The 17712-nt window shown below is 58.0% G+C and overlaps 2 protein-coding genes across 2 annotated transcripts in view; both read left to right on the top strand.

The window, feature by feature from the left end:
* The window catches only part of MEI1 (meiotic double-stranded break formation protein 1), a 75708-nt gene extending 69154 nt beyond the window's left edge, over positions 1-6554 (top strand). The window contains exons 27-31 of the mRNA XM_044679304.1: positions 2159-2240; positions 4193-4299; positions 5213-5344; positions 5825-6005; positions 6436-6554. Coding sequence (XP_044535239.1) covers positions 2159-2240; positions 4193-4299; positions 5213-5344; positions 5825-6005; positions 6436-6554 — 621 coding nt within the window. The remainder of the gene's footprint in view (positions 1-2158; positions 2241-4192; positions 4300-5212; positions 5345-5824; positions 6006-6435) is intronic.
* Positions 6555-11138: 4584 nt separating this feature from the next.
* Positions 11139-17712, top strand: part of CCDC134 (coiled-coil domain containing 134) — a 21295-nt gene continuing 14721 nt past the window's right edge. Inside the window, exons 1-5 of the mRNA XM_044679303.1 lie at positions 11139-11278; positions 12156-12268; positions 14358-14479; positions 16125-16209; positions 17481-17662. Coding sequence (XP_044535238.1) covers positions 12166-12268; positions 14358-14479; positions 16125-16209; positions 17481-17662 — 492 coding nt within the window. The 5' untranslated portion in view covers positions 11139-11278; positions 12156-12165. The remainder of the gene's footprint in view (positions 11279-12155; positions 12269-14357; positions 14480-16124; positions 16210-17480; positions 17663-17712) is intronic.

The following is a 17712-nucleotide window of genomic DNA, read 5'->3' as shown; positions in this document are numbered from 1 at the left end:
GCGGGGGGTGAAGGGGAAAGTGGGAGCATGAATCATGTAACCATGTTAAAAATGAATATTAATAAATGTTTGGAAAAAAAAAAGATGGCTGGTGACGCCCAGAAAAGGCAGCAGTGGTCCCAAAGGCCCAGAATGGCTCCATTGAGAAGCAGCTATTTTAGACTAGCCTCCTTTTGGACACGCTTAGTAGACTGGAGATGAGGAGAGAGCTCCCCATAGAGTTTACCTAGATTTCTTTGAGCAGCTCTTTCATGGGCTTTTTGTGGACCGGATGGCCAGCTGAGTGGCTAGGTAGCTGGGTGGGATCAGGTCTGCTTGGATGGCTGTTGGAATGGAGGGTTGGCTTGGAAGGAGCTGGAGGGGTCCACAATACCGTGCTTGGCCCTGTGCTAGTTCCCATTTCTAATAGTAACTTTGATAAAGGTTCTGTGTGCTTGCACAGAACATGGAGGGAGAATTATAACTTTGGATAATAGAGTAGGATCCTAACAGGTATCAACAGGCTAAAACACTGCCTCGAACCCAATGAGATGAAATCTAGTTGGGATGAATGTAAAGTCTTACTCTGGGGTGCAAAAACTCCACATCAGAAATACAACCTTGGAGAGGCCTAACTCGGTAGGATTCCAACCACTGGCTAAAGATCTGGGGGGTTCAGTAGACCGCAAGCTCAGCGTAAGTCAGTCTCAAGTGTGCTAGAGCTGCCTTAGGCTGCCCTGAGAGAGGCCGAGTGTCCCAAGTGAGAGGAGGCATTCCTGCCACCTCTGACCTGGGCTGGCTGTATCTCCAGGACTGTGTTTGGCTCCAGACACCACATCTTGGGAAAGACAATGACAAGTAACCGGGATGGTGAAGGGCTTCTAAGCCTACCCGTGAGGACTGATGGAAGGCAGGCACCAAAGGGTTCGGGTTAGACTTGTTCTCCTTGACCAGAAGTAGTAGAGAGATGAATTGAGGCCGGGCCTTTCCAACGATGACAACTCTTTAGGACTCGGGCCTATCTTGGGGGATGCCTTGGGGAGAAGTGGACTCCTCCTCCTTGGGGGTTTTCAGGTCAGAGCTGGACCATGATTTGTCTAGTAGGAGGTAGAGGAGATTTTTAAAAAATAATTATTTAACTTTGACTTTTTCAAATTTGGAGGTCCAAATCCTCTCCCTGTCTCCAGTCCCTTCCCCAGCCATTGGAGAGACAAGCCAGATGATCTGTAGAGGCTTCTTGGGGTGAGCTGGTTGGTTTCTGAGGTCTCACACGAAGCTGAGGTTTGATGGTCCAGGCTAATTGTTTCTCAGCTTAAAAAGTGTTATTGGGGTCTTTTCTTGCTCCATCAGTCATAGCTGGAAAAAAAATCTCCTCCCCTCTCCAGAGCAACAATTAAGCGTCCTCATGCAGTTGGGTGCCTGCCTCTGAGCACGAGTGACTTCCTGCCCCAGGCCCCCACTCTGCCCCATGAGGCCCGGGGCGCCCAATTTCATCCATTCTTCAGGTCCTGGGAGGGCTTCCCTGGCCCGAGGCTCGCTTCGTCTTGGGGATCCTCACATTTCCGTAGCGGTGGCCGTCGTGTGTGCTGATCTGTGGCCTCTGCTCGTTTCACTCTGGATCAGTTCATGCGCATCTTCCCAAATTTCTCTGCATCTCTCCTTTCTTTACTGCCTAATAATACTGCATGACATCCACTTGTGGTCACTTCTTGAGCCGGCCCCTGCTACCACGAAGAGGGCAGCTGGGGATATCGCGGTGTCGGCCGGATCCTAAAGGTATTTACAGCCACTCTTCTGGGAAGATCCCGAATTGAAATCCAGGACAATCGGAGCCCTGTGTGCCTTCTCCCTGCCGCCTGCCAACATGTGACTGTGGCCTACTTGAATTGCTGAAACCTCCCAGTTTCGATTTGCATTTTGTTTACTATTAATGCTTTAGAGCTTTTCTCAAATGGTCATTTAGAGTTTATAATTCCTTTAAAGTGTATTTGGTCGCTTCATTCAGTCAACATGGACTAAGTGCCTGGTAGCAGGAAAAGGGAAAAAGGGAAAGCCTTCCATCTCCATCCCTCCCCAGCCCTGTAGCAAGAGGAGAGGCCTTGGGAGGTCAGCAGTGGCCTCCCCTTGTCTTAGCAGTCATTGGCCAGGACACCCAGACCACTCTTTCTCTCTATTCTAGAAAGACCTGCTGCTGTCCCAGGCTGTGGTTGGCTGCCTGGAGGCCCTGTTGGACTACCTACAAGCAAAGAGCCTGGATGTCGGTAAAGTCTCCTTGGCCGCTCTGTCTCCCATTAGGGATAGGGAAGGGCCAGAGGCCGGTAGAGACAGGGGTTTAAGCTAGACCAGGACTGCCTACCTTGGTCATTCCTTTTTTCTTTCCTTCGTTTTTCCTCTTCTTCCTTCTGCCCCTTTCGTAAGCAGTCCCCTCTTCCTCCTTCATCCCCCCTTTCTCTAATTGCTTGTATTTACTATGTACATATCCTGTTCCTCCTTAGAGGTGTTGGTGTTACTTCCTTCACCAGGGCCCAGAATCTCAGCTGGGGGGCCAGGGCAGAGACCTGGTTCACTTTTGTCCTCAGCCTCCAGCACGGTGTCTGGCACAAAGCTGGCACCTAATAAATGCTCATTGAATTCTTGCGATCTGAACTAGGGGAGGTAGGTTCTCTAAGTGTTCTCTTTCTCTCTCTTTTAAATAATATTTTATTTTCCCCCAATTACATGTAAAGAATTTTTAAACATTTCATTTCTTTAAGATTGTGTGACCCTAGTCAGGTCACTAACTCCCATTGCTTAGCCCTTAGCACTCTAAGACAGAAGGTTAAGGTTTAAAAAACTTTTTTTGAGATCCATATTTTCTCCCTCATTTCCGTCCTCCCTGAGAGGGGAAGCAATCATCAGACCTTACGTGCGCAACCATGTAAGACATTTTTCCATATTAGTCATTTTATGGAAGAGATTTCAAAGGGGAAAAAAAAGAGGAAGAAAGAAAGGGAAGTACAGTATGTTTCTGGCTGCATTCGTCCTCCACTAGTTCTTTCTCAGAGGGCAGGCAGCATTTTTCATCATGAGTCTCTGGGATTGTCTTGGATCATTGCATAGCTGAGAACAACTAGGTCACTCACAGTTGTTCATTAGGACATATTGCAGTGTTCTGGTTCTGCTCGTTTCACTTTGCATCAGTTCACGTCATTCTTTCCAGATTCTTCTGAAATCATCCTACTTGTCATTTTTTTCCCCGATACGATTTTATATTTTCCTCAATTACATGAAAAAAAACCAACCCATTTTTAACTTTTGTTTTTTTAAAGTTTGAGTCAAATTCTCCTTCCCCTCCCTCCCGCCGCTCCCTGAGTCGGCAAGCAATCCGATAAAAGATTTTAGGTATGTAATTATGGAAAACATTTTTCCACGTGAGTTATTTTGTGGAAGAAAAGTCAAACCAAAAAAAAGAAGAAAGTGACATATATAGTACGTCTCAGTCTGCAGTCAGACTCCTGCTCATCACAATGGTATTCAATCACAGCCATTGCCCAGCTGATGGGCATCCCCTCAGTTTCCAGTTCTTTGCTACCACAAAAAGAGCCGCTATCAATATTTTTGAACCAGTGAGTCTTTCCCCTTTCTCGTGCATCTCTTTGGGATACAAACCTAGTAGTAGCATTGCTGGGTCAGAAGGTATGCAGTTTGATGGCCCTTTGGGCATAGTTCCAAATTGCCTCCAGAATGCTTGGATCCATTCACAGCTCCCCCAACAATGCACCAGTGTCCTAATTTTCCTCTCTCCCCTTCAGTGGTCGTCATTTCCCTTTTCTGTCATGTTGGCCAGTCTGATAGGTGTGAGATGGTAGTATCTCCGAGTTGTTTTAATTTGCATTTCTCTAATCAGGAGGGATTTGGCGCATTTCCTCATATGACTTGAGCTGGCTCCTATTTCTTTTTCTGAAAACTGTTCAGGTCTTTTCTGGGTGTTCTTATCCCCATCTCAGAAGAGGATGCTAAGGCTTAGCGAGGGGAAGTGGCATCCATCTAGGAGGTGTCAGAGGGAAGATTAGAACCCACATCCCCTGTTTCCAGCCCTATGTCCCCACCCAGGACCAGATGATAGGGATGATTCCCACTGACCTCTCAGAACCAGTGCCCCCTGGGTAGTGCCCATAAATGGGGCAAGGTGCTGCCCAGAGCTTCCAGGTGGGCATGTTGTTGCTTCCTGCAGCCCAGCACGTGGCCTCTCAACCCTGGAATCGCTTCTTGCTGTTCACCCTCTTGGATGCTGGAGACAATTCTTTCTTCAGCCCAGAGCTCCTGCGGCTCATGACCCTGGTGAGTCATTCTCCTGGGCACCTGACCCTGCCAGGGACCAGGGAATGTCACCCTTGCTTCCCTCTGGGAGGGGCCTCCTCAACCCCCTCCTCCCTCAGGATACCACTGGGGGAGCTTCCTCCCCCCACCAGCGGGCCTCCCACTGTGGCAGACCCTTCCAGAGCTGTAGGAAGACTCTGGGATTGGCCAATAAATGCCCATGGCAAGATTTGAACTAGAGGCTTTCTGGACTCCATCCAGCTGTCTCTTTTTGTTCTAATATCTAAATTCAGATAAGCCTTTTGGGAAGAGATGGGCTTTCGCCCTGCAGATGGTGTCCACCTTGCCTGGGGTGGGAGGCTGTTCTGTATTCGACACAGACCCAGTCCCCAGAGACCCGCCTGCCTGCAGGCTCAGCTTCTTCCTTACCCATTTTGGGGCTGGCTGGGAAGACCCACGGGGTCGTTTTGTAACTCACAACTGAAGGAAATGCTCTAGTTCATCTACAAGTTGGTGAGGGGAAAAGGCACCTTCGTCTCCTGTCCAAGTTCATGGCCCCTTCAGCGGGGTGGGGGGCTGCTTTAGTTGCCATCGCCCCGGTGAGCCTGGCCATGGGGCCTACTCGGTGCTGCTGGCACGGGGATGGATAGAAAACCTAGAGATGGTCTGAGCCTTCTGGGGGAGAGTCAGCATCGCACCTGGGACCACAGCACCTGGACAGAGGTGACCCATGGTGCGTGGGGGGCTGCCCTCTGCTCCTGCTTCAAGGGCTTGTTTGGGTGCAGAAGAGGCTCCGCTTCTGCCCTTCCTCTGTCCTCCCCTCCTTCCTCCCTCCCCCAAGGTTCCCTGTGTGTAGCCTCTGCCCCCAGCTGGGCTGCCTCCTCCCCAGCCTGGCTGGAGCTGGAAGGTGTTTGGGGCTTTCTTTCTGGCACAGTTTGTGAGGTTCCGGAGCAGAAACATCCTTTCCCAGGATGACTTGGGCCATGTGCTGCGGGAGACAGCCAAGCTCGAGTTCTCGGAGCTCCCCATGGCCACCCTGCGTGCCCTGTACAGCTTCCTCAGCCAGGTGCAGTGTCTGGGGAACATTCCAGAGGGTGTGGGGAGGGCCCAGAGAATAGCCAAGACCCGGCAGCCTGAAGCCCAGGGGAGTGCTGGGAGGAGGCATGGGGGTTTCTGCTGCCACTGGGGAAGTGGGTTCTGGAGCTCCGGAGCTGGAGGGTGAGCCACAGTTGGGTAGGGTCTCCACCCCCAGCTGTCCCGGCTGCATTTTCCTTCCCTCCCCACCCCCCAGTCCCATGGGTGTTCTCCTTTCATTTTGGTCTGTGTACGGGTTCCAAGGCAGAGGAGCCGTCAGGGCTCCGTAGTGGGGGTGAAGTGACTGGCCCAAGGTCACTCAGTGAGGAAGCATCTGCCGGTGGCTGCCCCCTGCCTCTCTGTGCAGAGGGAGAAGGTCCCTTGGATGTGTTCACCTCCTGCTAGTCTCCCCAGAAAGCCGGGGCAGGGGGCTTTCAGGGCCCCTCCAGAAGGACTTGTCCCCCATCCGCAGGTTCAGAGGACAGGCTCCCTGTCGGGCCCAGCAGGGTCCGCCACCATCCCGGCCCTGCTGGAGGCTCTGTCGGAGAGGACTTGGACCCAGCCTCACCAGCAGGATTTGGTGTATCCTTTTCAGCACTGTGAGGGGGCTGGCTGGGCCTTCCCCAGAGTGCAGCCCCTGGAGGAGGCCGGGGGTGGGTTTGAAGGGGTAGAGGGGGAGGATCTCCCCCAGCTGACTGAGACAGACAAGAGGAGGCCCTCTTCCCCATCTCCAGGATTGGGCGGCACCTTCTAAGGGGATGCTGGGGCAGGATGAGCAGCCCCTGGGCCCGGAGGCTCTGGGCAGTGCCCTGGGAGAACATTTGGGCCAAGAGCTAGACACTTTGCTCAGCCCCAAAGGGCAGAACTGGGCCTGGAAGGGGGGGGGGGTGGGCTGGAAGGAATAACTTCTGAGGGTTGGGCAAGTGCCCTCTCCCTGGTGACCACCTCTCGGAAGCTTTATAGAGGGGATCCTGGTGCAGGTGGGGGTGTCCTCAGGGGTCCTTTCCAATTCTGCCCTTGAGGGAGGGTGTCCGCAGAGCTTCTCCAGGCCCCCCAGTGGGGCCTGCTCCTCCCCTCCAGCAGGTGCCATGGAGGCCTGTGGAGCCCCCTGGATCCCTCTAAGCTTGTGGTTGTCCTCTCATGCCCCCGCCATCAGCTGCCTGGGAGGGGTGGCCGTGTCCTTCTCCCACATCCGGGACTGAGCCCGACACGGGAAGGCCGCGGCGCTTGGACAGGGAGAAGAGGAGAGCGGTTTGCAGCTTGCTAGGTGTTTTGTTATTAAATAAAGGCTGGATGTTCTGTCTCGGCCCACTACATCTCCGAATCTTTGGGGCAGCTCCCTGGGATAAAAGGGGTGCCACGTGCCAGCCTGGGGCCGGCCCAGCCCCTCTCCTGTTCCCCCACCCCCAGTCTCCCCAGTAGCCTCACAGACTGGACGGGAAGCAGCTTCCTGGCTCCTGGCACTCAGAAGGATTGGAGACTCCGGCCCAGAAGGGGACCCCTCGGCCTACCCCCTTGTTTAGAGCCCTCACTAATGCTGGGAATGCAGAGGCAGGATTCAGAACCACCCGACGGCCCAAAGGGCAAGCAGAAAGCTGACACTGGGGGAAGAGGAGGATGCTCTGTGAGGGGCTGGGGATGCCCCCATCTCGCAGACCAGGAAACCGAGGCCCGGCCCGGGGAAGGGACGTGCTCGGAACTTCAGAGCCAGTTCTGTCACTGGCTCCACGCCAGCCGCCTCAAGTCAAGGCGGAGCACGTCTCCCTGGCGGGGGCTCTCCCCTCTTAGCCCATAGCGGGCAGAGAAGGCTGATGCCGTCCCTAGGGGATGCCTGCTGTCTGGTCAGGAAGGAGCCAGAGTCTGTGGAAGTACATGCAGGCACAGGAGGGGCTGACGGAACAACCTTCATCTCAGTCAGGAGGCCTGGCCTGGCCTGCCGGCTCTGGGACCCTGGATGGGCCTCATTTGCTTCATCTGCAAAATGGTACAACACTGCAGACAATAGACCCCACTAGGATGTACTGTAGAAACGGGAGTCCTTGCGAGGGGCCTTGGAGGTACTGAAGACTCCCGACACTCAGATGCCTGCCCTGTGGACAAGGAAACTCGGGAGATGCTCCAGAGAGGGCCTGGTGGGAGGCGAGTGCAACATAGATTTGGGGCTCAACCCAAGGAAGGTGTTCTGGGCAACAGAAGCAGCCAGGGGTGAGACAGGCTGCCCATAAAAACCAGAGGAAGGGTCTTTCCTCAGACTTCTATGCAGCCATTGGTTTTACCCATCAGTCAGCATTTAATAAGCGCCTGCTGTGTGCCAGATACTGTGCCAGGCTCTTCTCAGGGTGTCACTCCAGCGTGGGGTTGGACTTTGGACTTGGAGGCTGATCCCACAGCCTTCCTGACAGGGAGGAAGCAGGCGTCAGGGATGGGCAGCCTGGCACCCTCACTGGCTCCACGTGCCTGGTACTGGCTAGGCTTCTGCCCTGTGACTCTCTCGACTCCTGATGCGGCAGTGCTCGTGCTTCCCCTGCCCTGGTGTGGTCCTGTCCTGCCTGAATCATGGCAGGCGATTAGGCGGCCTTCCGGCCTGTGTCCTGCAAGCCAGGGCAACATTGGCATGGGCTGATTCGTCCTCAGAGAGGCCACCTGATATGCCAGGGCACGCACAGTCAGTTTGGGGACTGCCCCATGCAAGAGAAGCGGAACCCCAGGGCCCCCTTTCACTGTTTCACTATAGCCTTGACCACCAACCGGTCAGGCCCTGCTTTAGCCACTGTTCTCCGCATCCCTCCCTCCCCCCGAGCCAGAATTTTACAGCACTGACCAGCGGATGGCAGGGCCGGGAATGGGGATGTGGCAGGGCTGGCAGTACCTTAGAAGGCAAGATGGAAGAATTATTGGAGGTCTTTGAACAGAGAGTGTTTGAGCTGGGGAGTGGGGTTAGGGGAGACCCTTAGAATCTCAGGTTTGGGCAAGGGACCAAGGCTGGGATCCCCCTGAGTGCTCTGGCCAAGGGGAAGACGAGGTGAGGGGCCAGAGCATCGTAGGCATGGGGAACAGCCCAATACAAAGGAAAGAGAGGTAGGGGACGGCGTGTCCTCAGAGGCATGGCCAGGAGCTCGGTGTGGCCTGTGTGGAAAGGTAGGAAATGGCCAGGTTTGGGGGAGCTTTAAATGTGAAGCAGGGCCTATTTGATCCTGGAGGTGCTAGGGAGCCACAGCAGTTTAGGGAGAGGTGGGTGGACAGGTGGGCAGGTGGATGGTCAGACAGGGCTTTAGGCAAATGACTGACACATGAGTAGCTAGAGCAGTAGTCCTGTGGCAGGTGATGAGAGGGGGCACCAGCTCGGGGCGTGGGCAGATGGGAGGGAGACCTTGTGAGGCCATGGGTGGGGTTAGGGTGTAAAGGAGAAGGAATCCAATTGTAGGGTCCAGAGCCCTGGCCCCTGGGAGGAAGGTGGCACCTTCAGCACCAGGAGGGGCACTTTTGAGATTCAAATTCAGCCCCAAATGGCCCAGAGGCAGCTGGTGTTGGGGACTGTAGCTAAGGAGAGGCCCTGCATCACTGATCCCCTGGGAGCTGAGGACACCAAGTGAAGAAGCAGAGATGGAGAAGGGAAGTGGGCCCAAGGCAGAGCCCTTGGGGGAGGCCCAAGGAGATGGGACGGGACATGGATGAAAGAGCAGCAGAGATTATGGAGAAGATCCTGAGGGGGCAGCAGGGTGGCTCAGTGGATGGAGCCAGGCCTAGACACAGGAGGTCCTGGGTTCAAACCTGGCCTCAGCTCCTTCCTGGCTGTGTGACCCTGGGCGAGTCCCTCAGCCCCCCTTGCCTAGCCCTTACTGCTCTTCTGCCTGGGAACGAGCACCAAATGGAACCAAAGTGAAAGGGTTAAAAAAAAGTTTAATAACCAGCTTCAGGGATGAGCAAACCAGTGTGCGGGAGCTCCCGGGGTTCCAGGCCCGTGACTTCGGGGAGAGCTGCTGGTGACGGGGCTTCACTTACCAAGAGCACGGCAGCAGCCTTTCCCCACCCCATGGCAAAAGAGAGTTTTATGGGGCGGGGAGGGGGACGTTCAGGGACTCGCCCTGCCTGGCGCCAGCGGCCTGGCAGAGGTGGGATCCAGGCCCAGGCCTCCCTGACAGACCTAGCGGCCTGCTCGCTTGCCACCAAAGCATGGCGCCTCTTGCCCAACACCGTTAGGACCCCCTAACGGTGCCTTGAGGTGACTCTCCTCGCTGTGGGGCTGTTCTCCGCCAGCACAGATCGCGCCCCCTCTCTCATGCTATCTGCGCAGCCAGCCTCAAAGGAAGTTTGGTGCCCTGAGAGAAGAGCAATTGGGTTCCAATCGCAGCTTTGCCATGGAATGGCTGTGACCTTGGGCAAGTAGCATCTCCCCTGTGGGCCTCAGTTTCCTGCTCTGTAAAGTGGCTAAGTGGCGCTGCATGGTCTCTTGAGTTTCCTGCGGGACCCACCTTGCATTGTGATCACGGAAGCTCTCCCACAGGAGAAGGCCCTTTAACTGAGCTTGGGGTGAGACGAAAGAGCGGGAAGGGGGAAGCGGGTGCATTCCCGGCCTGAGAGGGGCCCAGAGTGAAGAAGGGCCCGAGCCAGAGCTGGCCTGCTAAGCTTTCATTTGGCCTGCTAAGCTTTCATTCGGGGCCCTGAGCTAGTCTCCTCCTCCTTTTGATGCTATGCTTTCCCGCCTTCCCCAGGCTTCTTCATTTCTCCACCTCACAGTGGCATTCTGGGCCGGCTCCGTGGGCTCCGGCCACTGACTGCCAGGGGGGTGCGCAGGCCTGACAGCCGATCCCAGGGCCCCACAAGGAGTTTCTGTGTGGGGCCTTAAAGTCAAGACCAAAACAGGAACCAGGCCAGATGCAGATAGGCCCTGGAGGCCAGATCCGGGCCTGGTTGGAGTGGGGCCTCTCCTGATACCCCTGGTGGCTCGGAGGGCCGGAGCCGAGCTGAGGGCGGGTTACCCAGGAAGGATCCAATGACCCAGATCTAGAGCGGCGACTCCAGCCCTCCCGGGGCAGCAGGGCGGTCCCCTTCTCTGCTGGCCCACCCCGAGGGATGAGATTTGAACCCTCATCCTGGGAGCTCTTCCGCCATTACTCTCTGGCCCCAAACCTCTGCTGGGGAGGGTGGGGTGGGGGCTGGGACTGGTGGTTCCCTGGCTTTAGGGCTGTGGGTTGTGGGCCAGAAAAACCCCAGAACTACCCCAGGAGGTAACAGGCCCGCTTTAAGCAGGGGAGGGCGCTGTGCTGTGGGCCACTAAAGAACTGGGGGAAGAAGGCCAACTGACGGCTGGCCCGGGGGCTCGGGAAGGAGGGGTCCTTGGAGGGTCCGGGTTCAGTCCAGGCCCGCCAAACCTCCCAATCCTGCGGGGCGGGGGCGGGCTAAAGTGAACTCGGGCCAGGCCGACCGGCCGCTCAGCTCAGACACGCTGTGCACAGAGCCCGGAAGGGCCTTGGAGGTCACAGGGTGCCCCTCCCCCCATTTTACAGCGCTGGAAACTGAGGCACGCGGCTGGCCCAGGGTTCCCCCCCCCCGCAGCCAGCGTCTGGGAAGGGACGGGAAGCCCCTTCTGGTGCCCTCGGGGACCGCCCCCTGCTCAGACTCCGCCCCCTCTCGGCTGGCGGGCTGAAACTTAGTGCAAGTTAGCTAGACGCAGCCGCCCTGCGCGGACTACAAAACTACAAAAAACTACAAAGCGGGGGCTGCCGGGAGGAGGGAGCGGGAGGAAGTGACGCCCAGGAGGGCGGCGGGAGGCTGGACCGGCCAGCTTCCAGGCGGGAGCGGGAGCCGGAGCCGTGGTTGTGGCGGCAACAGCAGCAGCGGCCGATCGGACCGCAGCCCCAGCCCGGGGAAGAATCCCTGCCGCGCCGCGGGGCCCGGGCCGGACGGGCAGGTGGCGGAAGCTCGGGTGAGGGGGCTCTCCAGATGGGGCCGGGGAGCCGGGCGGAGGGGGGGCTTAGCCAACTTCTGGCCCGGGGAGACGGCGGAGCCACTCCTCCGCCTCGTGCCTCAGTTTCCCCATCTGCTCCCGTCTGCTGATGGGGTGCAAATCAGCCGAAGGGGCTTTCAGGATAGGGAGCCGGGAAGAGCCGGAGACAAGCCAGCCCCCCTTCCCCCTCACATCCCAGAGGGAGTGCCAGCTGGGACCTGGCAGTGCCAAGGCGGGCTGGGGCCGCTGCTTGGGGAGCCCTTTGTCAGCTCGAGCCCCCGGGTGTGTGTTCGTGGGGGCGGGGCCCTGTCTTTGTCCCCCTGTGCCCCGCGCCCAGTAGGCGCTCCCTAGCTGCGTGCAGGGCAGCCTCCTCACCCCGGTAGCTCCTTCCCTTCCCGGGCCAGGGGGGACTCAGCAGGCCCCTCCGTGCTCCGCCTCCCTTCCCCAGCCCCCCCTAGGTAAGTCAGGGTGCCCCAGTGGGCCTCCCAACTTAAACTGCCACCCTTCCTGTCTTCTCCTGCCAGAAAGAGCACCCACCTTCCGCTGCCCAACCGCTTTGCACAGGTGCTAGATTTGGGACTTCCCCCGTCCTGGGCCTCTGTTTCTTCATCTGTAGAATGGGCCCAAGGCTGGCCCCACACGGGACTTCACTGGCGCTTGTGCCATCAGACCCTCTGCCTGGCTCCTTCCTAATCATCACGCCAGCGCCCAGGCAGGCCTACTGAGGCTGACAGTGAGGGCTGGAGGTGGGATTTGAACTTGGGTCTTCTGGCTCCAAGCTCTGCTCTGTCAGCTATTCCGAGGGGTCATTGAGGTGATGGCCGCCACGATCCCACGGGCTTTCTCTGCCTTCCAGGCCCTGGAACATGGAGCTCGCCACGCTCTGCGCCCTCTTTTCCCTTCTGATGCTGACCGGCACGGGGGCTTCGGAGCCAGGGAGGCCGAACCCTGAGCCCAGCCTGGAGATCTGTATCCTTCCTTCCAGAGTGGGAGCTCAGCCCTGGCCAGCCAGGATGCATGGACAGACAGACAGACGGGTGGCCAGTGGGGAGGGAGCGGGGCTCTTGCCAGCCTTGGTGGGGTTGATGGTGAGGAGACTTCAGGGAGAAGGGCTTGCTGGCTGGACAGGAGAAGGCCCAGGCCCAGAGAGGGAGCCATGAGGATCCCCCCAAGGGACGGTCCAGGCCTGGGCTATTAGGGAGCCCCAGGCCGGGGGCAGCCACGGTCACCCTACTTGGGGGCTGAGCGCGTGAGAGGCCGGCGTCTGAGTGCAGCTAGTCCTATCCCAGAGAGGGTGTGAGCCCATGGAGGCTTTGCCGACCCACCACCTCCATTTTACAGATGGGAACGGGGAGGCCTGTTTCGGGGAAGTGACTTTCCCAAGGTCTGCAGAGCAGAGGCAGGAGCTGAAGCCTGGAGCTGGGCCTACACCCCGCCCCCACACCCACAGCTTCCCTGGAACCAGCAGGAGAGGCTGCCAGCCTTGGGGCAAGCCTGGTCCTGGTTCGCTTCTGCTGTCAGTAACTTAGCCTTGGCTAAGTCACATTCCCTCCCCCATGTTCCGCCAGAGATGGTACATCTGGAAGCGCTTTAAGAATCTTAAGTCGTTTACCCGGCGCATCCCTGAGAGGCCGGGCCATTTCCTGCATCCGAGGCAGCTGCGGTGACGTTGCCCCAGTCTGGGCCTGGATCCCTCTGGCGGGGGTGGCAGCTCCTCACTTCCGTGGGGCCCCAAAGGCTCCCGTCATGGGCTGAGAACTGGAAGGCTCTACTCTCTGAGGGGAGAGATCGGCCCACAGAGGGAGGCCCTGAATGAAGGGGTGAAGGCTGTCTGGAGAAGATGGAGGCTCTGGTTTTCACAGAGGGAAGGCATTTGCCCAAGGTGGGATTTGAATCCAGGCCCTCTGATGACTGAGCCTGGACTCTTTCCAAAGTACCCTGCCACTTTCCCCCCAGCTACCCTGGGAGGTGGGCACTTGACCTACTTATAGATGGGAAAAGTGAGGTGGAGATGGGGGCATTGATTTGGCTAGAACAGCATATGCCATCTTCTGGGTACCAGGAGCCTATGGGGGCACCACGAAGCCAGGAAGATCTGAGTTCAAATCCTGCCTCAGACACGTCCTAGTTCTGTGACCCTGGGCAAGTCACTTCATCTCTGCCTGCCTCTGTTTTCTCAACTGTAAAATGGCAATGATATACTGATAGTACTTACCTCTCTGGATGGCTGTGAGGAATGAGAGAGATGTTTGTAAAGCCCTTAGCAAAGGGACCAGGACATAGTAGGCGCTTAATAAGTGCTCATTTCCTACTGAGCGCTGGGGGAAGTTTAGACACTTCACAGGAGCATCTGCTGAGGGGGTTCAGTCCAGTCACTGAGCCTCAGTTTCCAGCTTTGTAAGTGATGAAAATGCCAAGAGCTAGGAGAAACCTCAGAGGCCATCAAGGCTGAGGCTGCTGGCATTGGGTTGCTGCCCCTTGAGCTGGGACCCTTTCTGGGGGAGTAGTTTCCCTCCCTGTCCCTCCTTCTCTCCCTCCGTCTCTGTCTCTCTCTCTCTCTCTTTCTTTCTCTCTCTGTCTCTGTCTCTCTGTCTCTGTCTCTCTCTTTTTTTCTCTCTCTCTCTCTGTCTCTCTCTGTCTCTCTCTCTCTGACTCTCAGTCTCTGTCTCTCTCTCTTTCTCTGTCTCTGTCTCTCGGTCTCTCTCTGTCTCTGTCTCTCTCTCTTTTTCTNTCTCTCTTTTTCTCTGTCTCTCGGTCTCTCTCTGTCTCTCGGTCTCTCTCTGTCTCTCAGTCTCCGTCTCTCTCTGTCTCTCTCTCTGTCTCTCTCCCTCTCTCCCTCTCTGCACACACACCTGTATGTACGTCTATATGGCCCCCTGCACTCCCATCCCACCCCAGAATGGAAGCTCCTGGCGGGCAGGGCCGGCCGGCTTCCTTTTCGTCCTCGTGCCCTCCGGCCTGGCGCATGGGGGGGTTGCAGACCTGCCTGGGTGAAGGGGTGAAGGGGTGTGTGCCCGCTCTGCTGCCCGGGTCGGGCGAGACCTTAACGGGGCTTCAGACAAGAAGCTGTTTGCGGTGAAGCGCAAGGACCAGCTGAAGGCGCTGAAGAACCTGGTGGAGCTCAATGACGTCCACCAGCAGTACAAGATCATAGACGTCATGCTGAAGGGCCTCTTCCAGGTGAGCCCAGGATGGGCCCCCCCAGCCCAGGGCACGGCCCCGTCATACTGGTGACGTTGATGACCCCCATTTCACAGATGAGGAAACTGAGGCTGAGAGGGGAAGGGACTTGCCCGGGTAGTAAGGTTGGGGATTTGAACCCAGGTCGGGTGCCCTCTGCAGCAGTGCCCAGTGCCTTCTTAGGGGACAAGCTCAGGGCTGCCATTTGGTGCTCTTTGCCAGGAATCACACCTGCTGGGAGACAGTCCCTGCCCTGAGAGGTTTACACTCTGGGGGGGGGCTTCTGCCCAGAGAAGTTAATACAAACCAGACACAGGTTGGTGGGGGGAACGGGCACCCGAGCTGGGCCTGGCAGGGAGCTGGGCAGAAAGAGAGTGTCCCAGGCAGGGGGAGCTGGGAGGCCTGGTGGGGGGGTGGCGCACAAGCGGGTAAAACTGGCCTGGAAGTGCAGGGCTGGCCGCTATGCCCAGCCCGGCCTGTCTCCCCTGAGCTGAGGCTCTGCTTGACCATCTCTGTGCTCTGGCACGTTTGCCCTGCCCCTGCTGTTCCTTTTCTCTCATGTTGCCCCCTCTGGCCTGGCCACCCCCCATGTGAGACGGGGAATGGCCTCTTTCTTGGCCAGGCTACAGCCTTTCCTCATTTCTGCCCATCACCCATCACCTCTGATCTCAAAACCCTATGACAGAGCCATCACTGCTGTGGGTGTCCAGAGTTCGAATCCATATCTCCCTTTCCCAGGACACCTGAGGATCTCCTGACCCATTCCCTTGGACTCTGCCTCAGAGACAGTGGAGGGGAGGCCCTGGACACCCCACCTTGGCCTGCTCTGGCTTCTTTACTGACTGACACAGGAAGCATCAATGGGAGGCACAGCCCTGGGGCAGGAGACCTGGGTTCAAATTCTACCTCTGCTCTCTCCTACCAGTGAGGCTTTGGGAAAGTCCAAACCCCTCCACAGCTCCATTCTCTCCTGTGTAAAACAGGGGCCCCAGAGTCACCCTCTGGGTTTAGGCCTTGGATGCGTAACGAAGGCGTCCTGCCTGCTCCCAGCCTGCGCCACTCCCCGCACTCACTGGTGTCAGGATCCTGTTCCTCGTGCCTTTGTGCCTCCTCCCCCGTCCCAGCACCCCCAATGGCTCCTTGGGCCAGGGTGGTGTCGAGCAGGGGTCTGGTCCATCTTTACTGTCCCCCAAGCCACAGTCACGAAGGGTCTGAGGAGGGGTTCCTGCCTCAGCGAGGGGGGTCTAAGTGGCTGCCACAGTCCTCACAGCAGCTCTGGACAGTCGTTGCCCCCACTTTACAGATGAGGAAACTGAGGAGGACAATGCTGAGGCAACTTGCCCAAGGTCCTACAGCTGGTGAATAAATATCCGAGGCTTGATTCGAATTCAGATCATCCTGATGGCAGCGCTGTGTGTGCCGTGGTGCTCCCCAGCAGCCACTCCCTGATGGCTGGACCGCGTTTCCTATTCTGTGAGGGCTCAGAGTGGTTTTCTTGTCCCCTTGGCCCGGGGATGCGTCTTGTTTGCCACGAGGGTCTCTGATGGGCTCCGGCCTCAGGCCTGCCAGCCTGGATCAGCCCTTGTGCCCCCTCCTCCTCCTGAGCAGAATGAGCCTGACCCTTCCTGTCTGTGTCCCTCCACAGGTGCTAGAGGACTCCCGGGCCGCCCTCCTGGCGTCCGACATCTTCCCTGATGGGCCTCTTCCCGAGGACGAGAAGCTGAAGGACGGTAGGGAAAGCCTGACGTGCCAGGCCTGCCTCCGCTCTGGGGTCAAAGCCAGCTCCGACGCTTATTAGTGGGCAACTGGCCTGCGGTTTGCCTCGGTTTCTTCATCTGTAAAATGGGGACAGGAATAGCACCCACTTCACAGGGCTGTTGTGAGGATCAGAGGGGCTCTGCTGGGGCACACCCGTGTGGCCTCGGTTTCCTTTTCTGTCAGACAAGAGGTCAGAGCCCTCGGCGTTCAGGGCTGGAGAGCCCGGGCCCGTCCCTCAGCGGTTCTTGGACACCTGTGCCTGCGGCCTCAGAATGAGCTCTCTGGCCTCCTGGGCGCTTGGTCCAGCCCCCTGGGGAAGGGTCCACGAGGGGAAATGGGGCTCCGGAACAGCCGCGGCCTGGAGGCACCTAGAGACGGAGCCTGGGTTCAGCTTCAGGCTGCGGGGCCGGATGGGGACTGACGTCTTCCTGATCCCGATTCCTGGCCTGGTTCTTCTGGACTTTCCCCTTGGTGGGCCGGGCTTCCGCTCCGGCCTGGTTCTTCTCCCCCGGCTCCCCACAGGTGGCCGAGTCTCTGCAGTTTTTTCCCGGCTACAAGCCGATTCCTGTTTCTCCCAGAAATCCTGGGCCGGCCAGGCCTAGTGCAATAGCACAGATTCCTGCCCCGGCCGTCCCCAGAGCCCAGTGGGCAGGGGGAGGCCGGACAGAGTTCTTGGCCTTCGACCCCACCTGGCTCCGGCCGGGGAAGTTGTGGTTCCTCAGCACCGACGGCCGGGCATCCCCGCCGGCTCCAGAGAGCGAGCCCTCCCTGGGATACGGGCCTCCGAGGCCGGGTCCGCCTCTCCCCCTCCTCCCCAGAGGCTTTCATTTGCCTTTTTTCTCATTATTAGCTATTTGGAGCATTTCTAACCCTTCCCTTCCACCTCAGAGGCAGGACCGTGGACTGATCCCAAGGCAGGAGGGCGCTAAGGCCCAGGCGAGGGGGGCATCCAGCCAGGAAGTGTCGGGGGCCAGAGGGGGGCTGGGGGCACCTCGAGAGCTAGCTTTGTTGTTGTTTGCGCACATCCGGCTCTCCATGACCCTGTTTGGGGTTTTCTCGGCAAAAGATACCGGTTGGCCGTTTCCAGCTCATTTGACAGGTGAAGAAACTGAGGCCAGCAGGGGACGCGGCTTGGCCAGGGTCGGCCAGCTCATGCGCGTCGGATCCCGGGAAAGGAGGCGGGTGGCGGGCCGGGCCGCTGAGCTCCCAGGGGTCCGGCCGCTCACCCCCCCTCCTCTCCCAGCCTTCTCCCACGTGCTGGAGAACACGGCCTTCTTCGGCGACGTGGCGCTGCGCTTCCCCAAGATCGTCCATCACTACTTCGACCGCAACGCCAACTGGAACTACCTCATCCGCTGGGGCATCAGCTTCTGCAACCAGAGCGGCGTCTTCGAGCAGGGCAGCCACGCGCAGCTCCTCGGCCTGGTGAGTGCCGCCTCCTGCGGAAGGACCTCAGAGAGCCTCCAGCCTCCGAG

The sequence above is a fragment of the Gracilinanus agilis genome, chromosome 5, assembly GCF_016433145.1.
Source record: "Gracilinanus agilis isolate LMUSP501 chromosome 5, AgileGrace, whole genome shotgun sequence".
Lineage (NCBI taxonomy): Eukaryota > Metazoa > Chordata > Mammalia > Didelphimorphia > Didelphidae > Gracilinanus > Gracilinanus agilis.
The sequence above is the reverse complement of the archived record's forward strand: the minus strand, read 5'-3'. Positions and strand labels throughout refer to the sequence as shown.